Raw genomic sequence first — 24,412 nt, forward strand, 5'->3', positions numbered from 1 at the left:
TCCCAATTATCCCCACCACTCACCGATTATCAACAGCCACACATCATTATCTAAAATCCCCATATAAAATGGGATTTGCATAAGTGAATTTTTTAATTCATCAATTAGAAACACAAATGTTCTCTGCATATTTTAACTTAATTTTTAAAAACAAATGACACATCCAATTGTAAGCTGTATGAAATTCTGGCCCCAGATATAATCCTTCACTTTCTCACTTATGGCCACATGACTTTTAGACAAATGACTTAATTTCTCCACAGTTCCACAGTATGTAAACTAAGAATTACAATACCTGCCTTGCAGAGTTATGAATTAAGAAGAAATGAACTAATATTAAAGAAATAGCTAAGAAAGAGTTTGGCACAATTTTGATATAGTCATTATTGTAGTAATTATTAATAGTAATTATAAATAAAACATAAAGTGTCTAGCAAAATTCATAATACAATAGTAGCTATTCACCAAGCCTAATCCTAAAACTGTGTTTTTTGAAATATCCTCCAGTTCTTAGCACCCCACTAGACATTATAAATATCTTAACTAATTTATTTCATACAAAGTCCTAAAAGTTGCTATTTTTGCCTTCTCACTGAGGAGCCAAAGAAACAAAGATACAATTCAAGTTACTCAAACTGGCTAAAGTAGAAAATGACAGAACTAGAATTAGCACAGTGGCCTTTCTAATTTAGAATCCTGTGCAGCTGAACACTGCATGACCCAGCATGCTTCTCCTTTAAAACTCCTCCTCACCATTTCCTCCATCTTTTGATCTAATTTCTCTTCTTATATTTTTCATTTCCCATCAATTGTTAACAGGCATCCAGAGAAGCAATTGATTTTCTGAAACTCCTTTAGTATGTGCTTGCTCCCAAGATCAGTAACTTGGGAAGCCTCAGCTTACAGTTTCACATAGGGGTACTCTACTGTAAAATCCCTCTAGGGGTTGCAATGATTTTTATTAGATTTATTAAGATTTTATATATCAAATAGTTCAAAATATTTTCGGCAAGATTGAGATTTTCTCCCTTTCTGACAGACACACTAAATATCTCTTTATGTCACTGAAAGCAATCACTTTAAAAAGTGGATCCCGTGGACAAGAAAATGGGAAAACATGAAATGATAATTAACCCCAGCCATTAGTGATGCAAGTTTCAGAGCTACATTATCTTTTCCTTACTTTTCACAGAACGAGAACGATTAATGGGCTTGATTAATAGCCCATTAATCAAGTGATGGGCTATTATCATTTACTACTTAATAAGTATTCATCCTCCCTTGAACACTTGAAAAAATTAGAGGTGATAATGATTCTACTAATACTTTTCCCATATGCTTATTCTCTGAACTAGAATAGATCTTGAAATGTCTTTGAGATCTTGGATGCTAATGAAAACTTTCATTTATTTTGATTAAAAAGGAAACTAATGTCATTTTCCTTTATAGTTTAGCATCTGTATTTCAATCGTTTTCCTTGTTGTTTCTTTTGTCAGTAAAAAATAATGTTTCACAGTGAAACGAGCCAGGCCTTATCCTTTGAGAAATCTAAGTGGTTTTCTACTTGGGATTCTCAAATTCTAAATGCCTGCAGTCAAATTTGGCAGGAATTATTTAAATTTACTAAACCTACTTGATTGCTGATTTTCCCACATATTTATCGATGTATCTTCACTCTGAGCTTTGGCAGCTGCCCACCATCCTGGGAATATTGTTTGAGTGTATACATTTCCTTTAACAAGCACACATTAACGCTAGTCCCCCGTACATTTTCTCACTCTAGCTCCCTCTATGCTCAGTCAAATATTACCTTTTCTTTTAATATGTAAGCTAAGTTTGAATAGAAGGGTTGTATAGGCAAAGAACTTGTGTACACTGGGTCCAGGAGAATGGAATGATGTTAGAATTACATCAATTTCTAGAACATAGTGTGTAGAGAATACCACGTGTATTGATTCACAGTCACACCATCTTTTTTCCTTTCAACTCGTCTGTGCATCTGTCTCTTCCTTCTGCTAGGAAGAGTTGCTAAATGTATAATCTTATCCATTAACACTCACACGTATAACTCAGGAGCTAATGTTAATTAAAAATCTATAGTCACAAGGAGAAGAGGCTGTAAAACAAGAGTTTATCACCACACAACTTTTTTTTTTTTTTTTAGATTTTTATGAGCATGGCTTTTAATTTATTTATGTATTTATTTATTTTTGGCTGTGTTGGGTCTTCGTTTCTGTGCGAGGGCTTTCTCTAGTTGCGGCAAGTGGGGGCCACTCTTCATCGCGGTGCGCGGGCCTCTCACTGTCGTGGCCTCTCGTTGCGGAGCATAGGCCCCAGATGCGCAGGCTCAGTAGTTGTGGCTCACGGGCCTAGTTGCTCTGTGGCATGTGGGATCTTCCCAGACCAGGGCTCGAACCCGTGTCCCCTGCATTGGCAGGCAGATTCTCAACCACTGTGCCACCAGGGAAGCCCCCACACAACTTTTTAAAATACCTTTGCCTGAGATGAAATTGACATGCTCAAGACTCCAGAGGCAGCTAATCTAATTTGGAGCAACTAACTCTGAATTATAAACACAAAATCAACCTTCAGAATTTAAATGAATTATAGATGTAAAGATTCCTTCACTATTCATCAGTTTATATTAAGATATGCAATTGGATTTAAAAATTTCCTGTCTTGGACAGGTTTTTGCAAAGTGACCTGGGTAGGAATAAGAGGAATAGGATGAGTTCTCTATCATTACAATGGATCATTCATCACTTAGAAGGGAGACTTCACATGCATGGTACATTTAAAGACACTGAGTTTTGAAGGATATACATTTGAAAATACATCTTAACTTGCAGATTTCTTTCCTTAATCAAGGTAAAAATGTGTTTTGTATTTGATAATGGTGTTGATGTTTTCTATTGATTTATATTGTTATTGTTAGGAGAGGAAACCAGCTGTTTAAGATATAAATCTTCATACAGTGGATTTGCTGTGCTCTGATAATTAGAAAATCATTTGAGCATTTCTTTTTAATGTGTGTGACCTTCAAGTTTTTCTGAACTGTTCCTTGCCAACATCCCTGTAGTGTTTTTAAACAATTCTAGGCTTTGATTTTAAGAGCTGCCCATTCTTTCTTCCAAGCAATGCTGTTGCATTCATTTAAAAAGTCTAGTCATTGCACCAATTGAATCAGCATCACCTAGGAACTTCTTTGAAGTGCAAGTTTTCAGGTCCCCCCCCCACTGGCTGATCAGAAAATCTGGGGATGGGGCTCAGTAATTGGTGTTCTAACAAGCTCTCCGGGGATTCTGATACACACTCAATTTTGAGAACTACTGCTCTTCTAAACTATGGCTTGTCACTATTTTGTATATTTTTGACCCCTTTTGCAGTATGGTAAAGCCCATGGATCTTTTGTCAGAATAATATTTTTAAATATCTGAAGGCCTATGGATCTTTTGTAAGAATAATATTTTTAAATATCTGAAATAAAATACATAGAGTACTAAAGAAATAGATCACATTGAAATTTAGTTATCCAAATATAAAAAACAAATGTGTGATACCATCATACATATGCTTCCTTATTAATAAATTTAACTAACAAGATCCAAGAGCAAGTCTAATAACTATCATAGTTTTAAAATATTGGTGATCAGAAAAAAATCATTTCCAGATATCTGCAACAATCACTATGTGATATGACTATATCTGTGATTTATATCAGGGACAAAGTCACAGATATTACTAATCCTATTGTGGTTTATGCCTACATCTGTAATTGAAGGAGATATTGAATTTCAGCCAGCAGTTAATAAAAATAAACACAGTTTTCTGTGCATCTAAATTCATGTATCCCCTGAATTCTATCCACAAACCCCAGGGGAATAGAAGCCTTGAAAGATGGGTGATTTTTAGCCCATCCAAAATATGCTTATCTTGTAATCTGATAAATATAATATTGGGCTGGCCAAAAAGTTTGTTCGGTTAGAGAATATGTTGTTCAATAAAGTTCTTGGTGAAAATGAAAAATGTGTCTTTTATTTTTACTTAAAACCGAATGAACTTTTTGGCCAATCCCAATACATTGTAAAATAACATGGGAGACAGGATGTGAATCAAATATGTTCTGGAAGCCATAGAATAAATTGTTCTCCCCTGGGGCACCTTGTGGCCTAACACCTGTGACAGTTAAAGCATAGCTGATTTAATAGTTTACTGGAAATTACCAACAGTGCTACATATTTTCCTGCTTAATCATACAAGACCTTCGTATTCATTATAGTTTAAAATTTCTTTCCGCGTGCTTTGTAAATCTTTACCTGTCACTTTATGTCTTAACTGACACCTCTTGATTCCTTAGAACTTCTTAGAAACAGTGAGTTTTCAACTTTTTGTATTGCCACTGCTAGCTGCATTTGAGGAAATGGATATTCAAAGATCACATAAACAAGTCAAGGTCATGGAGCACAGTTTAGGGTCATGACCCCCACTGCGTTCCACATTTCTGGTTCTGTGTTCTGACCTTGCTGGGCATGGCTGCAAAGAGTCAGACAGCCAATGAGACCTGTCCTGGCCACCGTTTGAGATAGCTGAGTGACCATATCAATTGAATGAAAAGAACAACAAATGATTCTTTCTCTTTCAGCCACTGATGACTGACTACTCAAACAGGAAATAATCGGAGTATAAAAGGATGAATCTACTTTCATCATGAGATAGAAGAGACAATAGACTGTCAGGGAAAAAAAAATGTTCCTATTTTGTAGATGGGACATTGTACAAAGGAATTTTTGCCAATTCCTTATTTTGGAAGCCATTATTTTAAAACCATGTCTTTGCCTTTCAGCTCATTTTCTTTGACAGATTCTTCCCCCAAACCCTTATTATCAAATGACAGTAAAAAGTCTTCTGAGGGGCTTTCTTGTAAGGTATTTTATTCTATACTGTCTCTTTTTGGTATGAACAGTTTGATACTATTTCTAGTATCAAGTACGGACATCGATTTCTAGTCTTAACTTGATATTTTGGAAACAGTATGACATTGACATAAGTTTGTGAAGCCTCAATTTTATTAATCAGCTGAAGATTACATTTGCCTTACAGATTCAAATATATTTTTTAATAGATGAGGGAAGAGAAACCATATTTATTGAGTGCCTACTATGTGCCAAGCTCTTACAATATAGAGGAAGCCGTGTAATATAGGAAATAAGGTAACACATCCTATTGGGCAGGTAGGGTAGAGGGAAAAGAAAGTTTCTGCAGTTGTTACAGCTATTCAGGGAGCCAGAGACAGTGAGGAGGCACAAAACAAAGAGACTACAGTGCAAAAAGAACCCATGAGCATCTTCGTGGGGTGTACGTGTCTGCAAAGGATCAGGAGTAGCAGGCAACCAACAAAGGATTTTGGTCATGCAGAGTGCTGAGTTTTCTCCTTTAGCTTTAGACAGGGGTATAGAAATGTCTGCAGACACCTGCGAAAGGAAAGTTTAAGAAAGATAAAAGGCAGGGCAAATCCTTCTCACATGGAAAAGAACTGAGTGCATTTTTACAGCAGAAAGAGAAGGGAAAGCAGTGTTTTCTGTTAGTTTCTATTTATCATACATAATATCTACATTTGGAGGTTGAAAAAAAGCAGAGAAGAGGACAACTTGCACAGTTTCTGTGCAGGAGGGAGTGGGAGGATCCTTTGAGGAAGAGGCTTCTTTGTGAGAACGAGTGTCTCTAGACAAAGAACAACTGCCCCCCAAACTCTGATGTTTAAGTCAATGTTTAGGAATGCAGTAGATATTAATTATTATGTTAATGCCAGGAAATAAAGAACTTTCAATGATCTTTAGAACAGCAGTGAATCTGGGTTTAAAATGTATCAGTAGAAGAAACATGACTTTTGGAGGAATCCTATTGCAATTCCACTTAGCAAGTCAAAGACAGAGATTGTTAGTTACCTTCAGAGGTGGCCCATGCTTCACAGGACCACGCAGGTATAATATTTGATCGATAGAGTTATTAGAATAACATGAGTAAAACTAGCTGTTTTCATGGTTATTGTGAAGAATTATTAGGTTATGACTGATCGAAAATAATGGGAAAATGTGCGCTTTAGTGTGCATAATAAAAACATGAAATACATCTGTGGGTAAAAAAGAAAAGGAAAAAACAAGAAAGGTTTAACCGTTTAATATGTACTTCTCAAATGGAGTCAGGGAAGGTTTAGAGTAGAAGTGAATAAGGGAACATATAATTCATTATCCAAACTAAGAAATGTTTATTCTGAGAAAATTGCTCAGGCTTTTCCCTAGTATCTGTGGAGCCTGAGGCAAGGGTACAAATTAAAGCCTGTATATGTGACATATTCCAAGTATATAAAGGAAGCCACAACACTATTTGGTAACTTTCTATACCTATTTTTACACATAAATATGCAAAACACCCAAGAAGATAAATTTCAAATTTAGGTTTCTCAGAATTCTTAGGATCCTTGGAGTTTCATACAGGAACATGCTGGTATGGGATGAACTGGTGCCTGTCCCCCAGAAGGGCCTTTTTTGTCCATCCCCAGTTCCTCCTTGCACTGATGGGGCCTCTCATGTGGATGTAAGTGTTCATTTCTGCTTGCGCATCTGAGTTCTGTTCACTTCTTAGTGTAAACACCCATCCCATGGCCACTTCTTGAGACTAGGAATGGGCACAGAAGAGGCAAGGTCCATCATATGAAAGGAGAATCCAGCTAAAAGACTCGTGCAGTTCCTGGATATGAGCATAAGCCACTGGAGCTGGAAACTCTGGGGTCCCAGGGTTCTCAGGATATGGTTAGAAGAGGAGGGCTAAGTTTTAGGTGGACATGTTTCCTTGGCTCAGATAACTCCTTGTCACATGGAAAGGGATCAAGCTAGAATAAAGCCAGAGTTAAGAGTCTCTGAAGTGCCGGGAGAAGAACATAGCTCCTTTCTCATGGATCTGAGGCCAGTACTGCAAATGCTAAGCTGTAATTGATGCCAGGACAATAAGCAACAAACCTAGGCTCAAGCAAACAAATGTATGTGGTTACCCTAAATTTATGGAGCACACACTGGAGTGTAAACTGCAGTCTAGAAAATTGTCCTGGGTGTGTAGACCTGGATCAAATAGGTTTTTTTTTCATAGAAAGAGCTCTTTGTATATCCTCAGAGATGAAGAACATTCTTATACAGACTTTGTATGACTAAGTAACAGTGAAAATAAAAATGATACAGCTGGGCGAGCTTCCTGGACACAGAATCCAAAAGAGAAAAATGACTGGCTGCATTTGTTACATGAACACAAAGAAATAAAAGTTTAAAGTAACCAAAATGAACCTTAAAGGAAAGAGAATTTTGAAGTTTGTGAGGAAACTAGCTGTCCTATGAAGAAGATCAAGAAGATAGCCATCATCAACTGTCTGGAAATAGACTTAAGCAATGACATAATTTTTGCAGAACTCATTTCAGAAAAGAGGGTACTATTTGATTTACAGGAGGAATGCAAATTTTAGTTTTTTGTTATGTTTTGTTTGCTTTATTATTAGGTAATGGGTTGTACACAGAGAACTTGTAATGAAATAATGACGTGTTATGCATTGAATGTTTGCATCCCTCTCAAATTCATATGTTGAAGCCCTAACCCCCAGTGTGGCTGTATTTGGAGATGGAGCTTCTAAGGAAGTAATTAAGGTTAAATGAGATCATAAAGGTGGGGCCCTGAAAGAAAAAGATTAGTGTACCTATAAGAAGAGACACCAAGTAGCTTACTCTCTCCACATGCCCAAAGAAGAGGTCATATGAGCACACAGCCAGATGGCAGCTGCCTACAATTTAAGAGAAGAGGACTCAGAATGAAACTTTAATCTTGGCACCTTGAACTTGGACTTTCTCTCCAGTACTGTGAGAAATAAATTTCTGTTGATTAAACCACCCAGTCTATGGTATTTTTGTTTTGGAAACTGACCAGACTAAGACACGCAACAAACAATAAGAGGCTAGGATTTAAATATATAAATGTGTTTACAGAAAATTTATGACAATAATGGTTGGAATATAATATATACCCTGAGATAAGATAGAGAGAAAAAGGTCAAAGGAAAGTTAAAATGTAAAGGACAAATTGAAATAGCAAAATTATTTAAGAAATACCTTAAAACAAAATTGTATGGTGAAAATAGTTGAGCTTTCAGAAGGCCTGAGAAATGCCTTCTAGCTGGAGTCTGAGAGAAGAGATTGTAGATGGAATTTAGAAACAAAAGAATAACCATTCAACTTCGCTGAAAATGTAGGCTAAAGGGATTTACTTAAGGTTTAAGTATTCCTAGGTCATCCACAGATGTAGTTCGGCATCCATGAATCTATGAAATCACTGAAATTATATGCTTATAACTGTAACTTGAACAAACAAACAACTGGCATCTCTACTTTTTTCCCAGGCAAAAATTAATGAGGAGGATGGCTTTTTCTACAGACTTTTATACTTAACGGGTAATAGTTTCAATGCGTTTGGCATTTTAAAGCCAAGGGAGCAAACACTACCAGTTGTGCCCATTTCTTACATCTGGTATTCCAGAGGTGGAACATTTTTAAAGAAGAGAAAGTGGGAAAGGACAAGAATTAATGATTCTCTGGGTGATAATGTCATTCCACTCCCCATTCTGATTACTGTTTTCTATTCCAAAGAGTGGTCTGTATACACACTTCCCCTCCTCCTGTTCTCTCTGTTCTAATCATGTACCGTTACCACTGTTTTATTAATTGGGTTTCATAACATCTGTTAGGGCTTATCTCCTAACCACTGTTATTTAGAATCTTCATGACTATTTATTTTTATTAACCTACAGTCCGCCCTCTGTATCCGAGGGTTCTGTATCTGTGGATTCAACCAACCTCAGATGAAAAAAAAATTCTAGAAAGTTCCAAAAAGCAAAACTTGGATTTGCCACCCACCTGGCAACTATTTACATAGCATTTACATTGTATTTACTAACTATTTATATAGTATTTACATTGTATTAGATATTATAAGTAATCTAGACACGTATACAGGATGTGCATAGGTTATATATAAATACTATTCTATGTTATATAAGGGACTGGAGCCTCTGCAGATTTTGGTATTGGCATAGAGGAGGAGTGCCCTGGAACTAATCCCCCAAGAATACCAAAGGACGACTGTATATGAAATTTAGAATCAGCACATCTGATTTCAAAATAACTACCTACTATTATTTTTATTTAGATCATAAATATTTTATAATTTATTTAGGGGCCAAATGACATCTTTATGATGCTCTTCCTATTCAAGAACATGGTGTCTTTCCATGAAGTGATGTCCTCTGTTGTGACCATAGTAGTGTTTAAAATGTATTTCATTCATTTCTTGCTTAATTTTTTCCTATATGTTTTATTTCTCTTGATGCCATTACAAATGGCATTTGCTCCTTTTTTTCCCACTGCATCTTCTACCTGGTTGGTATATGTATATATGGAAAATATTGATTTTTGCACATTTACTTTGTATGTTCCTAAATTTCTGAATTCTCTTACTGCTTAGATTAACATTCCAGGTGTGTCCGTATCTATCATCAAAAAATCTTGATAGTTTTCTGCTCCTTTCCATATTTTTTACCTCTATTTTGCTTAATTTTATTTTGTTTTGCATTCTCAAATTACATTGGCTGGTTCATTTAGCTGGATACTAAATAATGGTGGTGATATGTAAGCATTTACATCTTGATCCTGACTCTAGGGACAAAGCTTCCAGTATTTTTCTATTAACATGATGATGATTTGGGGGCTGAGGTATCTTTTATCATGTAAATGAAGTGTCTGTATATAAATTCCTTATTTATTTTTATTTTTAAAAATTAAGTATAAATTGAATTTTGTCAAATGCTTCTCCACTCTCATGGTAGATGATTATTTGATATTTTTCTCCTTACTGCTATTACTATGGTGCATTAAGTTAATAGATTTCTAAATATTGATTCATCCTTGCATTCCTGAAATATATCTTGCTTGGTTGTGAAAGATCTTTTAATATGCATTGAATTCTGTTTGCCAATATTTTACTTTAGTATCTTATCTACCAATATTCATAAGATATTAATAGTACTACTTTGGTGCAATATCATATTTTGAATTCGATGATATTCTCACTTTATAAAAGTAGTTTGGAAGGTTTACTTTTCTAAATATGTTAATTATGTCTTTTGGGTTTTTTTTCTGATATTTTTGTCTACATTATCAGTTGAGAGAGGTAAATTAAAGTCTGCTACTACTTTTGTGTTTTTGTCTAGTTCTCCTATGTCTCCTGTAATTTCTTCTATATATTCACAACTTCACAGGTATTCATATGTGTTATGCTTTCTTTGGGACTTGTACTCTTTAGCGTTATAAAGTACATTTATTTTCCCCAAATGATGCCTTATTAAAAAACCTAAATTCCTCCCTGACTGATATTAAGATCAGGACCATTGCTTTCTCATTTGTTTGTTTGATTTCCCTGATATCCTACCCTTGCCGGTCCTTGTATTTTCAAGGTTTTTAGGTTTGTCTTTTGTCTACCTCAAAGATATGGTTTTGCTTGTGATCCAAGTTGAAAATCTGTTAATATGTAAGTTAAGCCCTAGATGCATTGGATTTGATTCTGCCATATTATTTTTATGTCATGTTTTCTATTTTTTATTTTGTTCAAAAAAGTATTTTATGATAATCCATTTCTCTGGAACCCACTCTAATCAAGATTTTTGTCTCAAAAACTCCACTGAAACTACCTTTGCCAATGTCACTAATAATGCTTATGTTGCCAAAAAATTAATGAAATTCTCAGCTTTATTTTGGCTAAGGCCAAAATGTCAGTGCACCACAAACTTTCAGACCATACCAAGTGGAGCGAACCAGGATTTTGAGAACTTTTTTAATTGCACAAGAGACATCTTAGTGACATTGCTAATGTGAGATCCACCAGACCAAGAATTAATTTCACAGAATTGAAAGAACTGATAAGGAAAAATATTTTTATTGTTATTTGTGTGGAATATTTTTACTATTTTGTTTTAGCATTCTATTTTCTGGATATTATCAGTAAACCTTTTCTCTTTCATTTTAAGATATCTAACCCAAAATAATATTATAAATTTTGTTTTTAAACTGAAATAAAACATTTAAAAATAATAGATTCTGATTCCCAAGAATTTTAGAAAAAAAACTTAAGTATGCCAACTTTTTATGATAATATAGTTATTTAAATAGGTTCAATAAGAATGAATCCTCCTTCCTACCAGTATGTAATAGGACAAATAGATTGTGTACTAAAGGCCTTAACCAGGAGTGTCATTTTTGAGAATGATGGTCATTAAATTATGGTCATTTGGGGAAGAGAGTGTGACTGTTCTTATGGAGCCAATGACTATAAAACCCTCCTAGGAAAACTGGCTTTGTGCTTGACTTACAGGTCCCACCCAGGCTTATAGGTGGTAAGGAAGGTCAATTCCTAGCATGCTAGGAACTATATCACATTTGGGGGACCTTGAGAAAAATGGAATTCACCCAAATTTATAGACACAGCAGGTGAAATCTGGCATAGAGACTTTTTTTTTTTTTTGGTATGATTTATTAGTCCCAAGATGGCAAAAAAATACAGGTTTAAAAGATCCAGTCCAAGATTCCTTATAAAATTCCCAGCCAAAAATCAGTTTGTGGCCTTAGTGATTGTTCAATACTGTATGGTTAACAAATTAGACAAAGTAGATGAGATGGACACAGTCCTAGAAAAATATCAACTACCAAAACTGACTCAAGGAGAAATAGGCATTCTGAATAGGACAATACCAAGTGAAGAAATTGAATCAGTAATCAAAAAACTGCCCTTATCTGGTCCAAGTCCAGATGGCTTTACCACTGAATTTCACCAAACATTCAAAGAAGATTTAATACAAACTCTTCAAGGAATTCTTCTTCACAAACTCTTCTAAAAACAGAAGAGGAGGGATCACAATCCAAATCGTTCTATGAGGATGATACTATTGTGATACCAAAACCAGACAAAAACATCACAAAAAAGGAAAACTACAGACCAATATCTCTTATGAATATGGATGCAAAGTTCCTCAACAAAGTACTAGTAAACTGAACTTAGTGACATATAAAAAGAATTAAACACCGTGACCAAGAGAGGTGATCCCAGGGATGCAAGATTGTTTCAAAATCTGAAAATTAAATAATGTAATACATCATATCAATAAAATATAAAACAAAAATCACATGATCATCTCAATAGATGCAGAAAAAGCATTTAACAAAATCCAACACCTTCTCATGGTAAAAGCAATTAACAAAGTAGGAGTAGAAGGGAACTTCCTCAACTTGGTAAAGGGCATCTACAAAAACACACAATTAACGTACTTAAGGAGGAAAGACTGGGTGCTTTTCCCTAAGATCAAGAACAAGACAATGACATGTGCTCTTGTTGCTTCCATTCAACATTTTACTGAATGTTCTAGCCATGACGTTTAGACACGAAAGAAATAAAAGGCATTCATATTCAAAAGGAAGAAGTAAAACTGTCTCTGTTTGCAGATGGCATGATCTTTTATGTAGAAAATTATAAGGAATCCACTAAAATATGTTATAACTAATAAATGAGTTCAGCAAGGTTGAAGGATATAAGATCAATACACAAAAGTTAATTTTATTTCTATACACTTGCAATAAGCAATCCAAACGTAAAAGAAAAAAATTCCATTCATGATAGCATCAGAAAGAATAAAATGCTTAGGAATAAATTTAACAAATGAAATGCAAAACTTATACTCTGAAAACTAGAAAACATTATTGAAAGCAATTAAAGATTTAAGTAAATGTGAAGTCATCTAATGTTCATGAATCAGAAGATTTAACATTAAGATGGCAATACTCTCCCAATTATCGACAGATTCAATGTAATCCCTATCAGAATTCCAACAGGCTTCTTTGTACAAATTGACAAGCTCAGTCTAAAATGCATATGGAGGGACTTTCCTGGTGGCGCAGTGGTTAAGAATTGGCCTGCCAATGCAGGGGACATGGGTTCGAGCCCTGGTCCGGGAAGATCCCACAAGCCACGGAGCAACTAAGCCCGTGCGCCACAACTACTGAGCCTGCACTCTAGAGCCCGCGAGCCACAATTACTGAGCCCACGTGCCACAACTACTGAAACCTGCGTGCCTAGAACCCGTGCTCCACAACAAGAGAAGCTACCTCAATGAGTCGCCCATGCACCACAACGAAGAGTAGCCTCCGGTCGCCACAGCTAGAGAAAGCCCGTGCACAGCAACGAAGACCCAACGCAGCCAAAAATAAATTAATTAATTAATTTTTTAAAAAATTTTAAAAATAAAATGCATATGGAGTTCCAAGAGACCCAGAATGGCCCAAACAACTGTGAAAAATAAGAATAAAACAGAACAACTCACACTACCTGATTTCAAAACTTACTGCAAAGCAAAGTAATCAAGACATGTGGTATGGACACAAAGAGAGACCAATAGAATTGTTCAGAAATAAAACCATAAATCTAAGGTCAATTGATTTTGATCAGGATACCAAGACAAGGATGTTCTTCAATGAAGAAAATAATTTTTTTCAACAAGTATTACTGGGACAAATGGAGAGCCACATGCAAAAGAATGGATTTGGCCCCTTATCTCACACCATATACAAAAATTAACTCAAAATGGACCAAAGATCTAAATGTAAGAGCAAAAACTATAAATTCCTTAGAAGAAACTGTAGGAGTAGGTCTTCATGACCTTCAATTTGGCAAAGGATTTTTAGATAAGACACCAAAAGCCTAAGAAACAAAAGAAAAAAATAGATAAATTGTATTTCATCTAGATTATAGACTGTTGTGCTATGAAGGACACCATCAAGAAAGTGACAAGACAACCCACAGAATGGAAGAAAATGTTTGCAAATTTTATATCTGATAAGGGACCTGTACCTGGAATACATGGAGAACTCTTTCAACTCAATAATAAAATACAAGCAATCCAATTAAAAATGAACAAAGTATTTGAATAGACATTTCTCCAAAGATATACAAATGGCCGATAAAAACGTGAAAAGGTGCTCAACGTCACTAGCCACCAAAGAAATACAAATTAAAACCACAAGATACCACTTCGCACCCACTAGGATGGCTAAAGTACAAAAGACACATAATAACAAGTGTTGGGAAGCATGTGGAGAAATCAGAACCCTCATACACTGCTAGTGGGAATGTGAAATGGTCCAGCTGTTGTGCAAAACAGTCTAGCAGTCCTCAGATGTATTTAACATATGATCCAACATTTCCACTTCTAGGTATATAACCAAGTGAAATTAAAATATATGTTAAAAAAATTGCCTTGTACACAAATGTTCATAGCAGCATTATTCATAATAGCCAAGAGATGGAGACAACACAGATGTCCATCAACAGACAGATGGATAAACAAAATGTGGTAAATCCATACAATGGAATAATTTAGTCATAAAAAGGAATGAAATTGGAACAAGTTATGAACTTGTGAAAACATTATAGGTAAAAGAAGTCAGTCAGAAAAGATCATATTCCATATGATTCCATTCATATGAAAGTCCAGAATAGGGAAGTCTATTGAGACAGAAAGTAAGTTAGTGCTGCTTAGGGCTTGGGTGGGAGCAGGGATGGGAGGATAGAAGAGTGATAGCTAAGGATACATGGTTTCCTCCTGAGGTCATAAAAATGTAATAAAATTGACTGTGGTGATGGTTACACATCTTTGAATATATGTAAATATACTATACCAATATAATACACTAAAAACAACTTTAAATGAGAAAATTATATTTTTAAATAGTTCTTTTCCTTCTGTTTCTTTCTGCTATTCAACACAAAACTATACAGTGAATATAATGGAGAAAGGAGACAAATCTCTGTGCATTTTCCTATTTCTGGGAATCTTTTCCTTTCTTTCAGCCTAGGAAGGAATTTGCGTACATTGTACTTTATTTGGAATTTTCTAGCTTACAAGATGAATTCATAATTTTAACAAACCAGTTTATGGAGTGATTTACAGGTTTATGGAAGACTTCAAAGAGGGTAATGGTGATATAGTCATCGATTTTAAGTATTACACTGATTGCTGTAAAGAATTATATTTGTAATTTAGATTATTCAGTACTCCAGTAAACATGAGTGAAAATAAACTTTAGCTCATAACTTTAATATTTTCATACAATCAAAATATAGAGATATACACTAAGTAAACATAACATGAGTTATTTTAATTGATCAGAATATCTTGGGTATATTTTAGAAATAAAAGAAATGGTTTTTATTAGCATATTAAAACCAAGAGAAAATTAGATAAGTTCACATTTAAAACAAATTATCAAGCAATAAATACAGCACTATAGCTACCACTACTTCTATGTACATTGGATTACATTTGAACAAACACTAAATTCCAGAATGAATATTTTATGAATAAATGCACTAAATAACTTTAGAAATTAAAAAAAAATGACAGACTAGAATTGTTTAAAAATTAAAATGACTTTCACAAATACTTTCAGAAAAGTAGCAGATTTGCATTTTAAAAGTTGGAAATTCCCCAAATAAGTTTTTAGATACCAAGGAAGTTTGCTTTTAAATAGTATTGATTTTACTTTTTTATATGAGTAAGATACAAAGGAGATCTTAAGTATTAGTATTTCAGTTTTAGAGAAGTCTAATATTTAAAAATATTACTTCTAAAAAAAAATGGGTTCAAAACTAACACTGATTAATCATGGACTGTCTTCACCTAAAGATGGTACAATAGATAAATCCTGGCCACAAAGGAAATCTGATCTAAACTTAATATGATAAAAGCACAATAAAAATACTTGAAAGTTACAGTGTATTTTTAATATAATGCTCGCTGATAATTTGACATTTTCTACTGTCATTTATGATTGAGACTTGATAGCTTGTCTGGAAGAATGCTGAAAAATATGAACAGTGCCAGTAAAGGATTTGAATCTGTGTCTTTGAATAATAAATAGCTAAAAAGTGAGATTGTTTAAAGGAATTATTGTATAATTTAGGCATTAGAAAGTTCAGAACAGCCTGAGTTCATTTTTATAACAGCTTGTTTTGAAATCCATAAATCTGAAACTAACAATACAGCTTTTACATGTGTATAGATAAATCATAAATCTACTGACCAGGCCTTTTAATAAGTGAATTCTTACTAATTTAGATAATTTACCTGGACAATTTCAAATGACTTCTGAACTTACCATCTATTGACAGCTTAAGAAACAACCTATGATGACTAAGTCATTAGTTTAATCCATTTTAAGCAGATTGACACACCACAAAAACAACAACAACAACAAAAAATAACACATAGATGTAATGAACTCTCCTGCCAAAACTGACTTACTAATTGAAGGCATTTTGTTTTTCAGAAATCAGTGGAAAAGGGCATTAGGGAAAATGAATCCCATTTAAATGTCACTTTAATTCATTAGCGAGGATTTCTTCCATCTTAATTTAATTATTCCATAAATGTTCTGACAACAATTCTTCCTTACTGATACACTCAGGTCTTTCACTATATTGCATCGTCATATATAGTATCTCTATTAAAATATTAAAACATTGTATATGATATATATTGTATTCCTCTAATTTTAAAAAATAGCCTGCAGCATTTCCAAAGCTATATATCTTCATATAGTAAGTCAGAAAGGTAATCTTTTTAATGGGGTAAAAACCATAAGAATAGCAGATTGGCATTTATCATAGGAGTCATTTAAATTTTCTGGATTAGAATGAAAGTTCATCATCAAAATAAAAAAGGAAATATGTCAAACATATCTATTATTAAGGTATGAATCACCAAAGCTAATATATTCAATAAAACAATGGCCTTGAGGATTTTTTAAATAAATATTTTATATGTTATCATAGATATTTCTCAAACTTAATTCTCAAACTTCTGATGCTGGCATCTGGTTGTCTTTAAAATAGTTACCAAATAAAGAATTCCAGATTCTATTTTATTATAAAATCAGCCCAGACACAGTATCAGATATTAACATGCACACATTGTTACATTAAGTATTTGTTTTTTAAAAAAATTACCTAGATTGTATATATTTGAGACTATAAAATAGAATAACAGAGTATTTACATGCTTACTTTTCACAATTTTTTTACAAACTTTTAAGAAAATAAGAAATCCTTCATTGATTTCCTTCATGTAAAATAATTGCTAATTTGTCCACATAGTAGAAATGGAAGGGGCAAAGTTTCTATTTACAGGTATATGGACACAAATTCCTTCCCACTTGTGTAGTAAGATGGGAAAGTAGTCGACCACATGTTTTGTAGTATCAACCAAGATTTCTCCCTAATGATACCAAAGTAGGATTGCGTATCATACATGCTATTCATCAAGCCTCAAAAATGGATATGACAAGGGGTATAACTGTGATGAATCAGCAAATGAGTAGCCAACAGCAATTCTGCTCATTTATTTTTTGGGGGGAGAAGAGGGTAAGCAAACAGAAATAATTAATTGTTTATCTGGTCCACATGAAAAAATAAAAACAAAAAGGGCTAGAATACTTTCTGGGCAAACAATCAACTTCACCAAGGAATATGGGATAAAGATTTTAAAAACAAATGAAAAGCTCATTTTCCTTCAAGTCTATAGGCCTTAGCTAAGTCTCTTTAGGCAACAGGAGTGGAATTGTGCCCACTTTGTCTATGAACTTTTATGGTCTATTTATTTGTGGATTCATGCAGTGGTGTGCTGGAGCTGGCTCACACCAACCTACAACAACTGACTGTGCTCATTTTTACCCATCTCCACATTCAGTGATGTCAAGTTGGTAGCTTGAAATCAGCCATGGTGGGAGTACTTACACCATAAAAACTGGCAAAAATGACAAATCAGGACTGTTTTCCCCCACGGAGCTAGTGTGAAACATTTATCAACACACTACTGAATTCATGTGAGGGTTTTCTTTGTCACCTTCAAATAATTCATTTAATATTGAAGACTTCTGGTTGTAAAGTCATGGATCCAAGTCCTTGAGTTAGGAGTGGAACAAAATAGTTCAGCAATACACGCTCTATTATCAGTCGTATAACTTTTCCGGTTTTATGACAACGTTTTCAATATCGTGGATGCTTTTTCCATTTAAGTGTTCACTTGTACAGTCATGACTGTAACCTGCACCATCACTGATTGTTGACACTGTGTAAGATGCACTACGGAGAGCATCTGAGTGGGAAAAGCTGTTTCCAAATTGGATTTTATATTGATTCCAGTTTCTTCTCAGAATTGCTTGAACCTATAAAACAAAAAGAAACAGAAAGGGTAAGAGCAATTCATAAATGAAATGAAGATAGTGTGTTTAATAGTACAATAAGTTATGTACAAAAGCTTTTTTTTAAAAAAAGCATTGATATTGAGTGAATAATATTACTTTATTTTCTTAATTAAAAAATGAAATTGAGTCAACTATCTTTATATTAGGAAATCTTTGCAATTACTCTATACTTTAGTACAGACTACAGAAAACTTCGTATTTCTCTTTCTATGCCTTCTCTTTGAAGCTCTAATAATGCACATGAACGTCTTGCTGTCAAATAGTTAATCTACACCCTCACTTAGAGGTTGGCATGTGCAACATTTAGTTTTGTATCAATATTTTTATTAAAAGAATGAGATAATTAGTGAAATATAAAAGAAGAGAGAAAAAATATTTAAAAACAGGGATACAGGGAATATAAATCATTATCACCATCATCATCATCATCAACAGCAGCAGCAACAACCTTTTACTGTGATTAGCATATGCCAGGTATTGAGCTACGTTCTGGAAAAAAAAGAGCAGGGTTTTTGTCCTCATGGAGCTTACCCCCAGAGGGAAGAAAGTGTTGAACAGATAATTACAGCGCTGAACATATAATGGGACGAGTATTGTGGGAAAAAAAAGTTTAGGAATGTCACCACTCCACTTTTTTGTATTTAGATACCCCTCTGTCTGGATAAATTTGAAGTTTAATGACTCTTCCATCTTTTCTGCTTGGGGATAGAGATCAGAACTAGGTAGGTCATATACAATGATTTTGGTTTTAACTGAACATAAGACACAGATGATTTTCTTCATATTGAGTCAGTGAGCATAAATGAGAATATCAAATGCATCTCCAACTCGATCACCTGTACATTTCCTGTCTGCTTCTAGGTTAAGAATGTATTAGCCACATGCTGTGACCTGATCTGTGTCTTTGCAAAGCATGTATAGCTTTGAATTGTCTTCCCCAAATCTCTACTGCTCTTTGACCCTTTGATTGTTTCCCCAAAGGGAATCTGAGCATCCAAAAACAACTTTCTAGTAGTTCATGTCCTACAAACATACTCATGCAATATTGTTTAACTTTCTACGAATTACATAAATTCCTCAACTTTTTATTCATTACATTCGTGTGTACATATCAATATTAAACTTTAAAATAGGGCTGCTTATTTAAGTCTTTTCATTTTCTTATCTCTTCTCCAAATTACAAACCATCTATAGCGAATAGGTATTCCCAGGATGTCTGCAGCTCTGTGGGGTACTTTAAGGTCCTGTTAGTCTCCTCTAATCTGTCGCTTAAAATGAACACAAAGTTTTACTGTCTCATTTCATATTTTAACATGTAGAAAAACACAACAAACAAATATAAAGTCAATCAGTTTCTTTAGTAAGAATTCAGAATGAGTTATTAGAAATTCCAGGAGGCGTCTCCCTACTCCATAATTCAAAAATTATGTAGTTAGGAATGCAATACATTGTTTTATTAATATGAAATTCAGAACTTCAGGAATTTCAAGCTTACTTCTTTACATATGGCAACTATCTCTGAAGGAAATAATTTTTATTCATATAAATTTTCTTTGAAATAACAGCATTTATAGGAAAATGAATACATTTATCTTATAAAAATTATACTTTATTTCTCTCATGGTTTAGTGATGTATTTCTAAGTTCTCCAAATAACATATTTAAATTAAGGTAATTAAAAAATACCATCTGCGTATGTAATATCTTCAAGAATATAAGCAAATGACAAATGGAATGGCTTTAGAGTAAGACTTTTAAATAAATATTCAGATATTTAAAACAAAAATGACATTTGGCCAATTATCTAGGTATTTCTAATGGGAGTTGTTTTTGATCCTGATTTTTATGCTTAATTAACTTCTCCTCACTTTGTTACTAAAAGCTGGACTGATTGAATCCATGTGCTATATAGTTTCTGTTTGAAAGGAAGTGGAATGTAGCTTTGTACAAAAGATTCTACATAAATGTTGGGTAGAAGCTGACATGAAGAAGTATTTTAGCTATGAGAGTAGTACTTATAGTCTTAACAAGGAAAGCTTAAATTCATTTCTAAAAGCCAAAACGGCTTTGAAATATATGACTGTTTGCTCTTGAAATATCTACTTGATTAAGATCATCACCCTATTTCTTCCTTGCAACTAAATTGTCAGAAAAACCATGGAAAGCCAATTTCCTGACTTATTTACTGAAGCTAAATATAAAGGTAATTAAAGACCCATAGGCCTTGTAGACATCTGTTTGTTTATGGTACTCTCTATAAGGATGTTATGTTTTTCATCTGCTTTCTCTAACACAACATCACACCTGTTCAACAGAACATTAAAGTGGCCGCTCTCAGTAAACTTACAATGAGAAGAATGTAATGGGAAAGATAAAAGGGAAAATTGCCATTGGAAGGCAAGAGAGCCTGCCTGATGTTATTAAAGATATGAAAATGTTTTCATTGATTTACGCGTAAGTGTTAGATCAATAGTTAGGCCAACTTTTTAGAATATAACATTGCAATATATAATTTTGTACAATATAAAGAATATGGGTTTATATGACCATTAGTACCTGATAAGAAACCAACTCTACACTGCTTAACCTTAATCAATTAAAAGGTGTTTAATAGAGCTTTATATAAAAATTCTACCTACTTCTCATTACAGAATGTGAGTTTGGTTATTCTCAACAAATCTTTTTGTTTACGTTGTAAAAATATCTACTCTCAGGTGTTGTTAAAGATACCCGTGAGACTAGGGAGGGCCCTTCTGATGTCTAGAGTCCCTAGTTTATGTTAACAGTGCACATTTTTTTGATTGAGAGGACTAGAGATGAGATGAAAGTGACCTGAGTACTTGTCAGGCCACGGTTATTTAACTAGTGAGAAATGCAAATAGGAATATTTTGGCTAAGAAATAAAAATAAAGTGTGAGAATAAAAAATAAAGATATTAAGATAAAGGCAAGCTATTTGACCTAACGTAGAAAGCAAGAAGGAAACTAAGCCTGCGCAAATGATTTCAAGAAGTACATGACATAGTTGGAACCACACAAAATGGATTTGGCGGCTGTGTCTTCATGTTATGAGAGTGGGAAAAACTAGAGGCAAAGAGACAAAAAAAGGAAGCATTATAGTATTTCTTAAGATGAGAAATGAATCATACACAAACAGGGATTGTATCTAGAGATGAAGACAAGGGGACAGATATTGGAGATGTTGTGAGATGCTGAAGGATTTGGTAACAAGTTGGCTCAAAGATTTTTTATTGTAATTTTCCAGTGCCAAAGTTTTCTCAATTTTAGAACATGGCAAAAGATCAAGGCCTGTGTCTCTTTTGCTTACACAGGTAGAGTGCAATAAGAGTGTTAGGCATTAATTTAGATATTCCCTGGGTACTTTTTCTAAATATAAGGGCCAATTTGCGATTTGATTCGGATATGATTAATGTTCCCATTTGTACATATATTTTTGTAAAGAGCGATTTGACAAATCTAAAAAGGAATCTATAATGTACTGAGTATCTACTGTGGGTGGGGCATGGTGCTAAAAACTTTATATTCCTAGCTTACATTAATCCCTGTGAGATTTGTGTAAGGAACTTGCTTTTATTTCCCTTTAATAAAAGTACACACTGAGACTCCTGGAGGTTCAGAATATTTCCCAAGATGTTACAGCCAGGAACAAAATGGCATCTTTGGGTTTAAATGCCTTACTGTGTCAGTGCCTTTATTCTACACTGCCTTCCATCACAAAATATTTTACTAGTGGTTATAATTTGTACATTTAAAAAATACGCTTTATAAAAATCAAATCTGTTTCTGCAGATGCAAACGTGTATCTTACTTATTTCATACATGCTTTACGGCATATTGTCTGTAGCTTTCTCATCTATATTTAATTGTAAAGTCCTATGTAGGCAGAAATTGGATTGTCTAATACAGTTTATACAATAGTGAATTTATAGAGTTATATAATAAATGCTAATTGAATTTTATTATCAAAACAGATGATGTATCTATCCTTCCTAATTGCATTCTCTGTCCCTACTTCTCACTGACTTCAGAAAAAGTCACTCTTGTCCTCGATACAGCAGAAGAGTCATGGAGATACCACTTAAAGATATGAAATATAGTCTACTATGTTTGATAGTTCTATACGCCATTATAAATATATAAATATATCAAATAAATATCTATATCTTAAAATTGATTAAGAAATCAAATATGAAATTTTATTGTATGCTAAGAGAAAGAAGTAAAATATTACATAAACAAGGGAAAACAATATTTTATAGTTTTTCATGACAGGTACATGATTTCTGACATTGATTAGTTGTATAGAAATGGTTCTTATAAAGTTATGCCAACTGGTTCCATGTGTTGCCCATCTGAAGCTTTGTGATAAGCTTCACCATTACCAAATATATGTCTCATCAGTTGCTGTCTGAATTTCTAAACTTTATTGAATTTTGCCAAAATCCTCCAACAGGTTAAATTTTGTCAAGTAGATTAAAATCATATAAAGAACTAAATCAATATAGCTCAAACCACTGAGTTATAGCCCTATTGATATGCATAAGAAATATGGTACCGGTTTCTAAGATGCCTGAAACTTCCCAATTAGGAAAAAAATCTTGGATAAAAATCTTGAAATATCCAAAAGCACATTTCCATGTTGCAAATCAGAGGGCTCTGTTCTGTTTCCTAACCCACTGCAGCTCTTCCCAGGAAAAAAAAAAAAAACCCAGAGAAAGGGGGAAAATAAAAATGACCCAATTTTATTTCCTATTAGAGTGTATGTTCTATGAGGATAAGGATTGCCTAACATTGTACCTAGGACAAAGGCCAGAATTAGTAGGATTAGTTCAAAAGGTAGGTCAAAAGACTAGATGAATAAAAGTCATTGATGGAATATTTTAAAGTGAGGCTGAATTTGCCATAGCCTTGAACTCCAATATGACCTGAGCTTTTGGGAAGGAGAGTTACATCTAGTAAAAGAGATTCCATGGTTCTTTTTCCTGACAGAAATGGAATTTGAAATACTTGTTCTTAGGGAATTTATAATTCTGTCTCATCTTTTAAAGGAGAAAAGTATTGCAAATACAAAATGATAAGAGGAATAAAATCAATCACCATACCTCTCCATTAAAGAAGCAGAAAATTGTAGATACCAAAAGACCCTGTAAAAGAAAAATAGAATTATCTGATTCCAAACGGAAAAGATACATTATTTGTAACCAACTTGATGCACATATAGTTAAAAATAAAACCACAGCTATATGTAAATTTAAAACCAAATTTCACAAGGCGCCTTCCTGATGCAAGAACACCATACCTGATAGTGCATGAGGATGTGCATGATGTAATCATACACCTCCTCTGCAATCCTTCCTTCAGGTCGCCATGGAAACAGTACAAATTCAATGCCAAGTAATGGCACCAGGATAAGCGTAGCTCTCACAGCTTTCATGTAGAGATTGGATTCTGCTTGGTGAGTAACTTTTAACTTGGTGATAAGAACACGTACAATATTTAACAGGAAAAATAGATTCACCTAAAAGAAAATAAAATGGCATATGGAAATTATTTCATATTTAATATTAAGAATCATTATTGAAGGATCTTTGATTTTATGAATCTTAGAATATTTTCAGTACACAAGAATATGTTCTATTGATGAGAATATTTGCCTAAATATTAACTTGTATTTCTGCTACTGAATTTTTTCATTTTTTTCCCAGTTTTACTGAGATATAAGTGACACTATATAAGTTTAGGTTGCATAGCATAATGATTTAACTTACATATATTGTGAAATGATCATCACAATAAATTTAGCTAACATCGATCATCTCATATAAATACCAAAAATTGTATATATATATTTTACCTTATGATGAGAACTCTTAGAATTTACTCTCAGCAACTTTCATGTATATCATACAGCAGTGTTAACTATAATCATCATGTTGTACATTACATCCCTCATACTCATTTATTTTAAACGTGGAAGTTTCTGCCTTTTGACCACCT

At 33.8% G+C, this 24,412-nt stretch overlaps 1 protein-coding gene across 9 annotated transcripts in view; it reads right to left on the reverse strand.

Annotated features, from left to right (window-relative positions):
• Positions 1 to 15,241: 15,241 nt before the first annotated feature.
• CALCRL (calcitonin receptor like receptor) overlaps positions 15,242 to 24,412 on the reverse strand; it is a 104,100-nt gene continuing 94,929 nt past the window's right edge. For all 9 annotated transcript variants that reach the window (XM_061185694.1, XM_061185732.1, XM_061185724.1 and 6 more), the window contains 3 exons: positions 23,715 to 23,933; positions 23,518 to 23,559; positions 15,242 to 18,356 (listed from right to left, as the gene is read on the reverse strand). In XM_061185694.1, the coding sequence (XP_061041677.1) occupies positions 18,141 to 18,356; positions 23,518 to 23,559; positions 23,715 to 23,933 (477 nt within the window). In that variant the 3' untranslated portion in view covers positions 15,242 to 18,140. The remainder of the gene's footprint in view (positions 18,357 to 23,517; positions 23,560 to 23,714; positions 23,934 to 24,412) is intronic.

Source organism: Eubalaena glacialis, chromosome 1, assembly GCF_028564815.1.
Source record: "Eubalaena glacialis isolate mEubGla1 chromosome 1, mEubGla1.1.hap2.+ XY, whole genome shotgun sequence".
In the NCBI taxonomy this organism is placed as follows: domain Eukaryota; kingdom Metazoa; phylum Chordata; class Mammalia; order Artiodactyla; family Balaenidae; genus Eubalaena; species Eubalaena glacialis.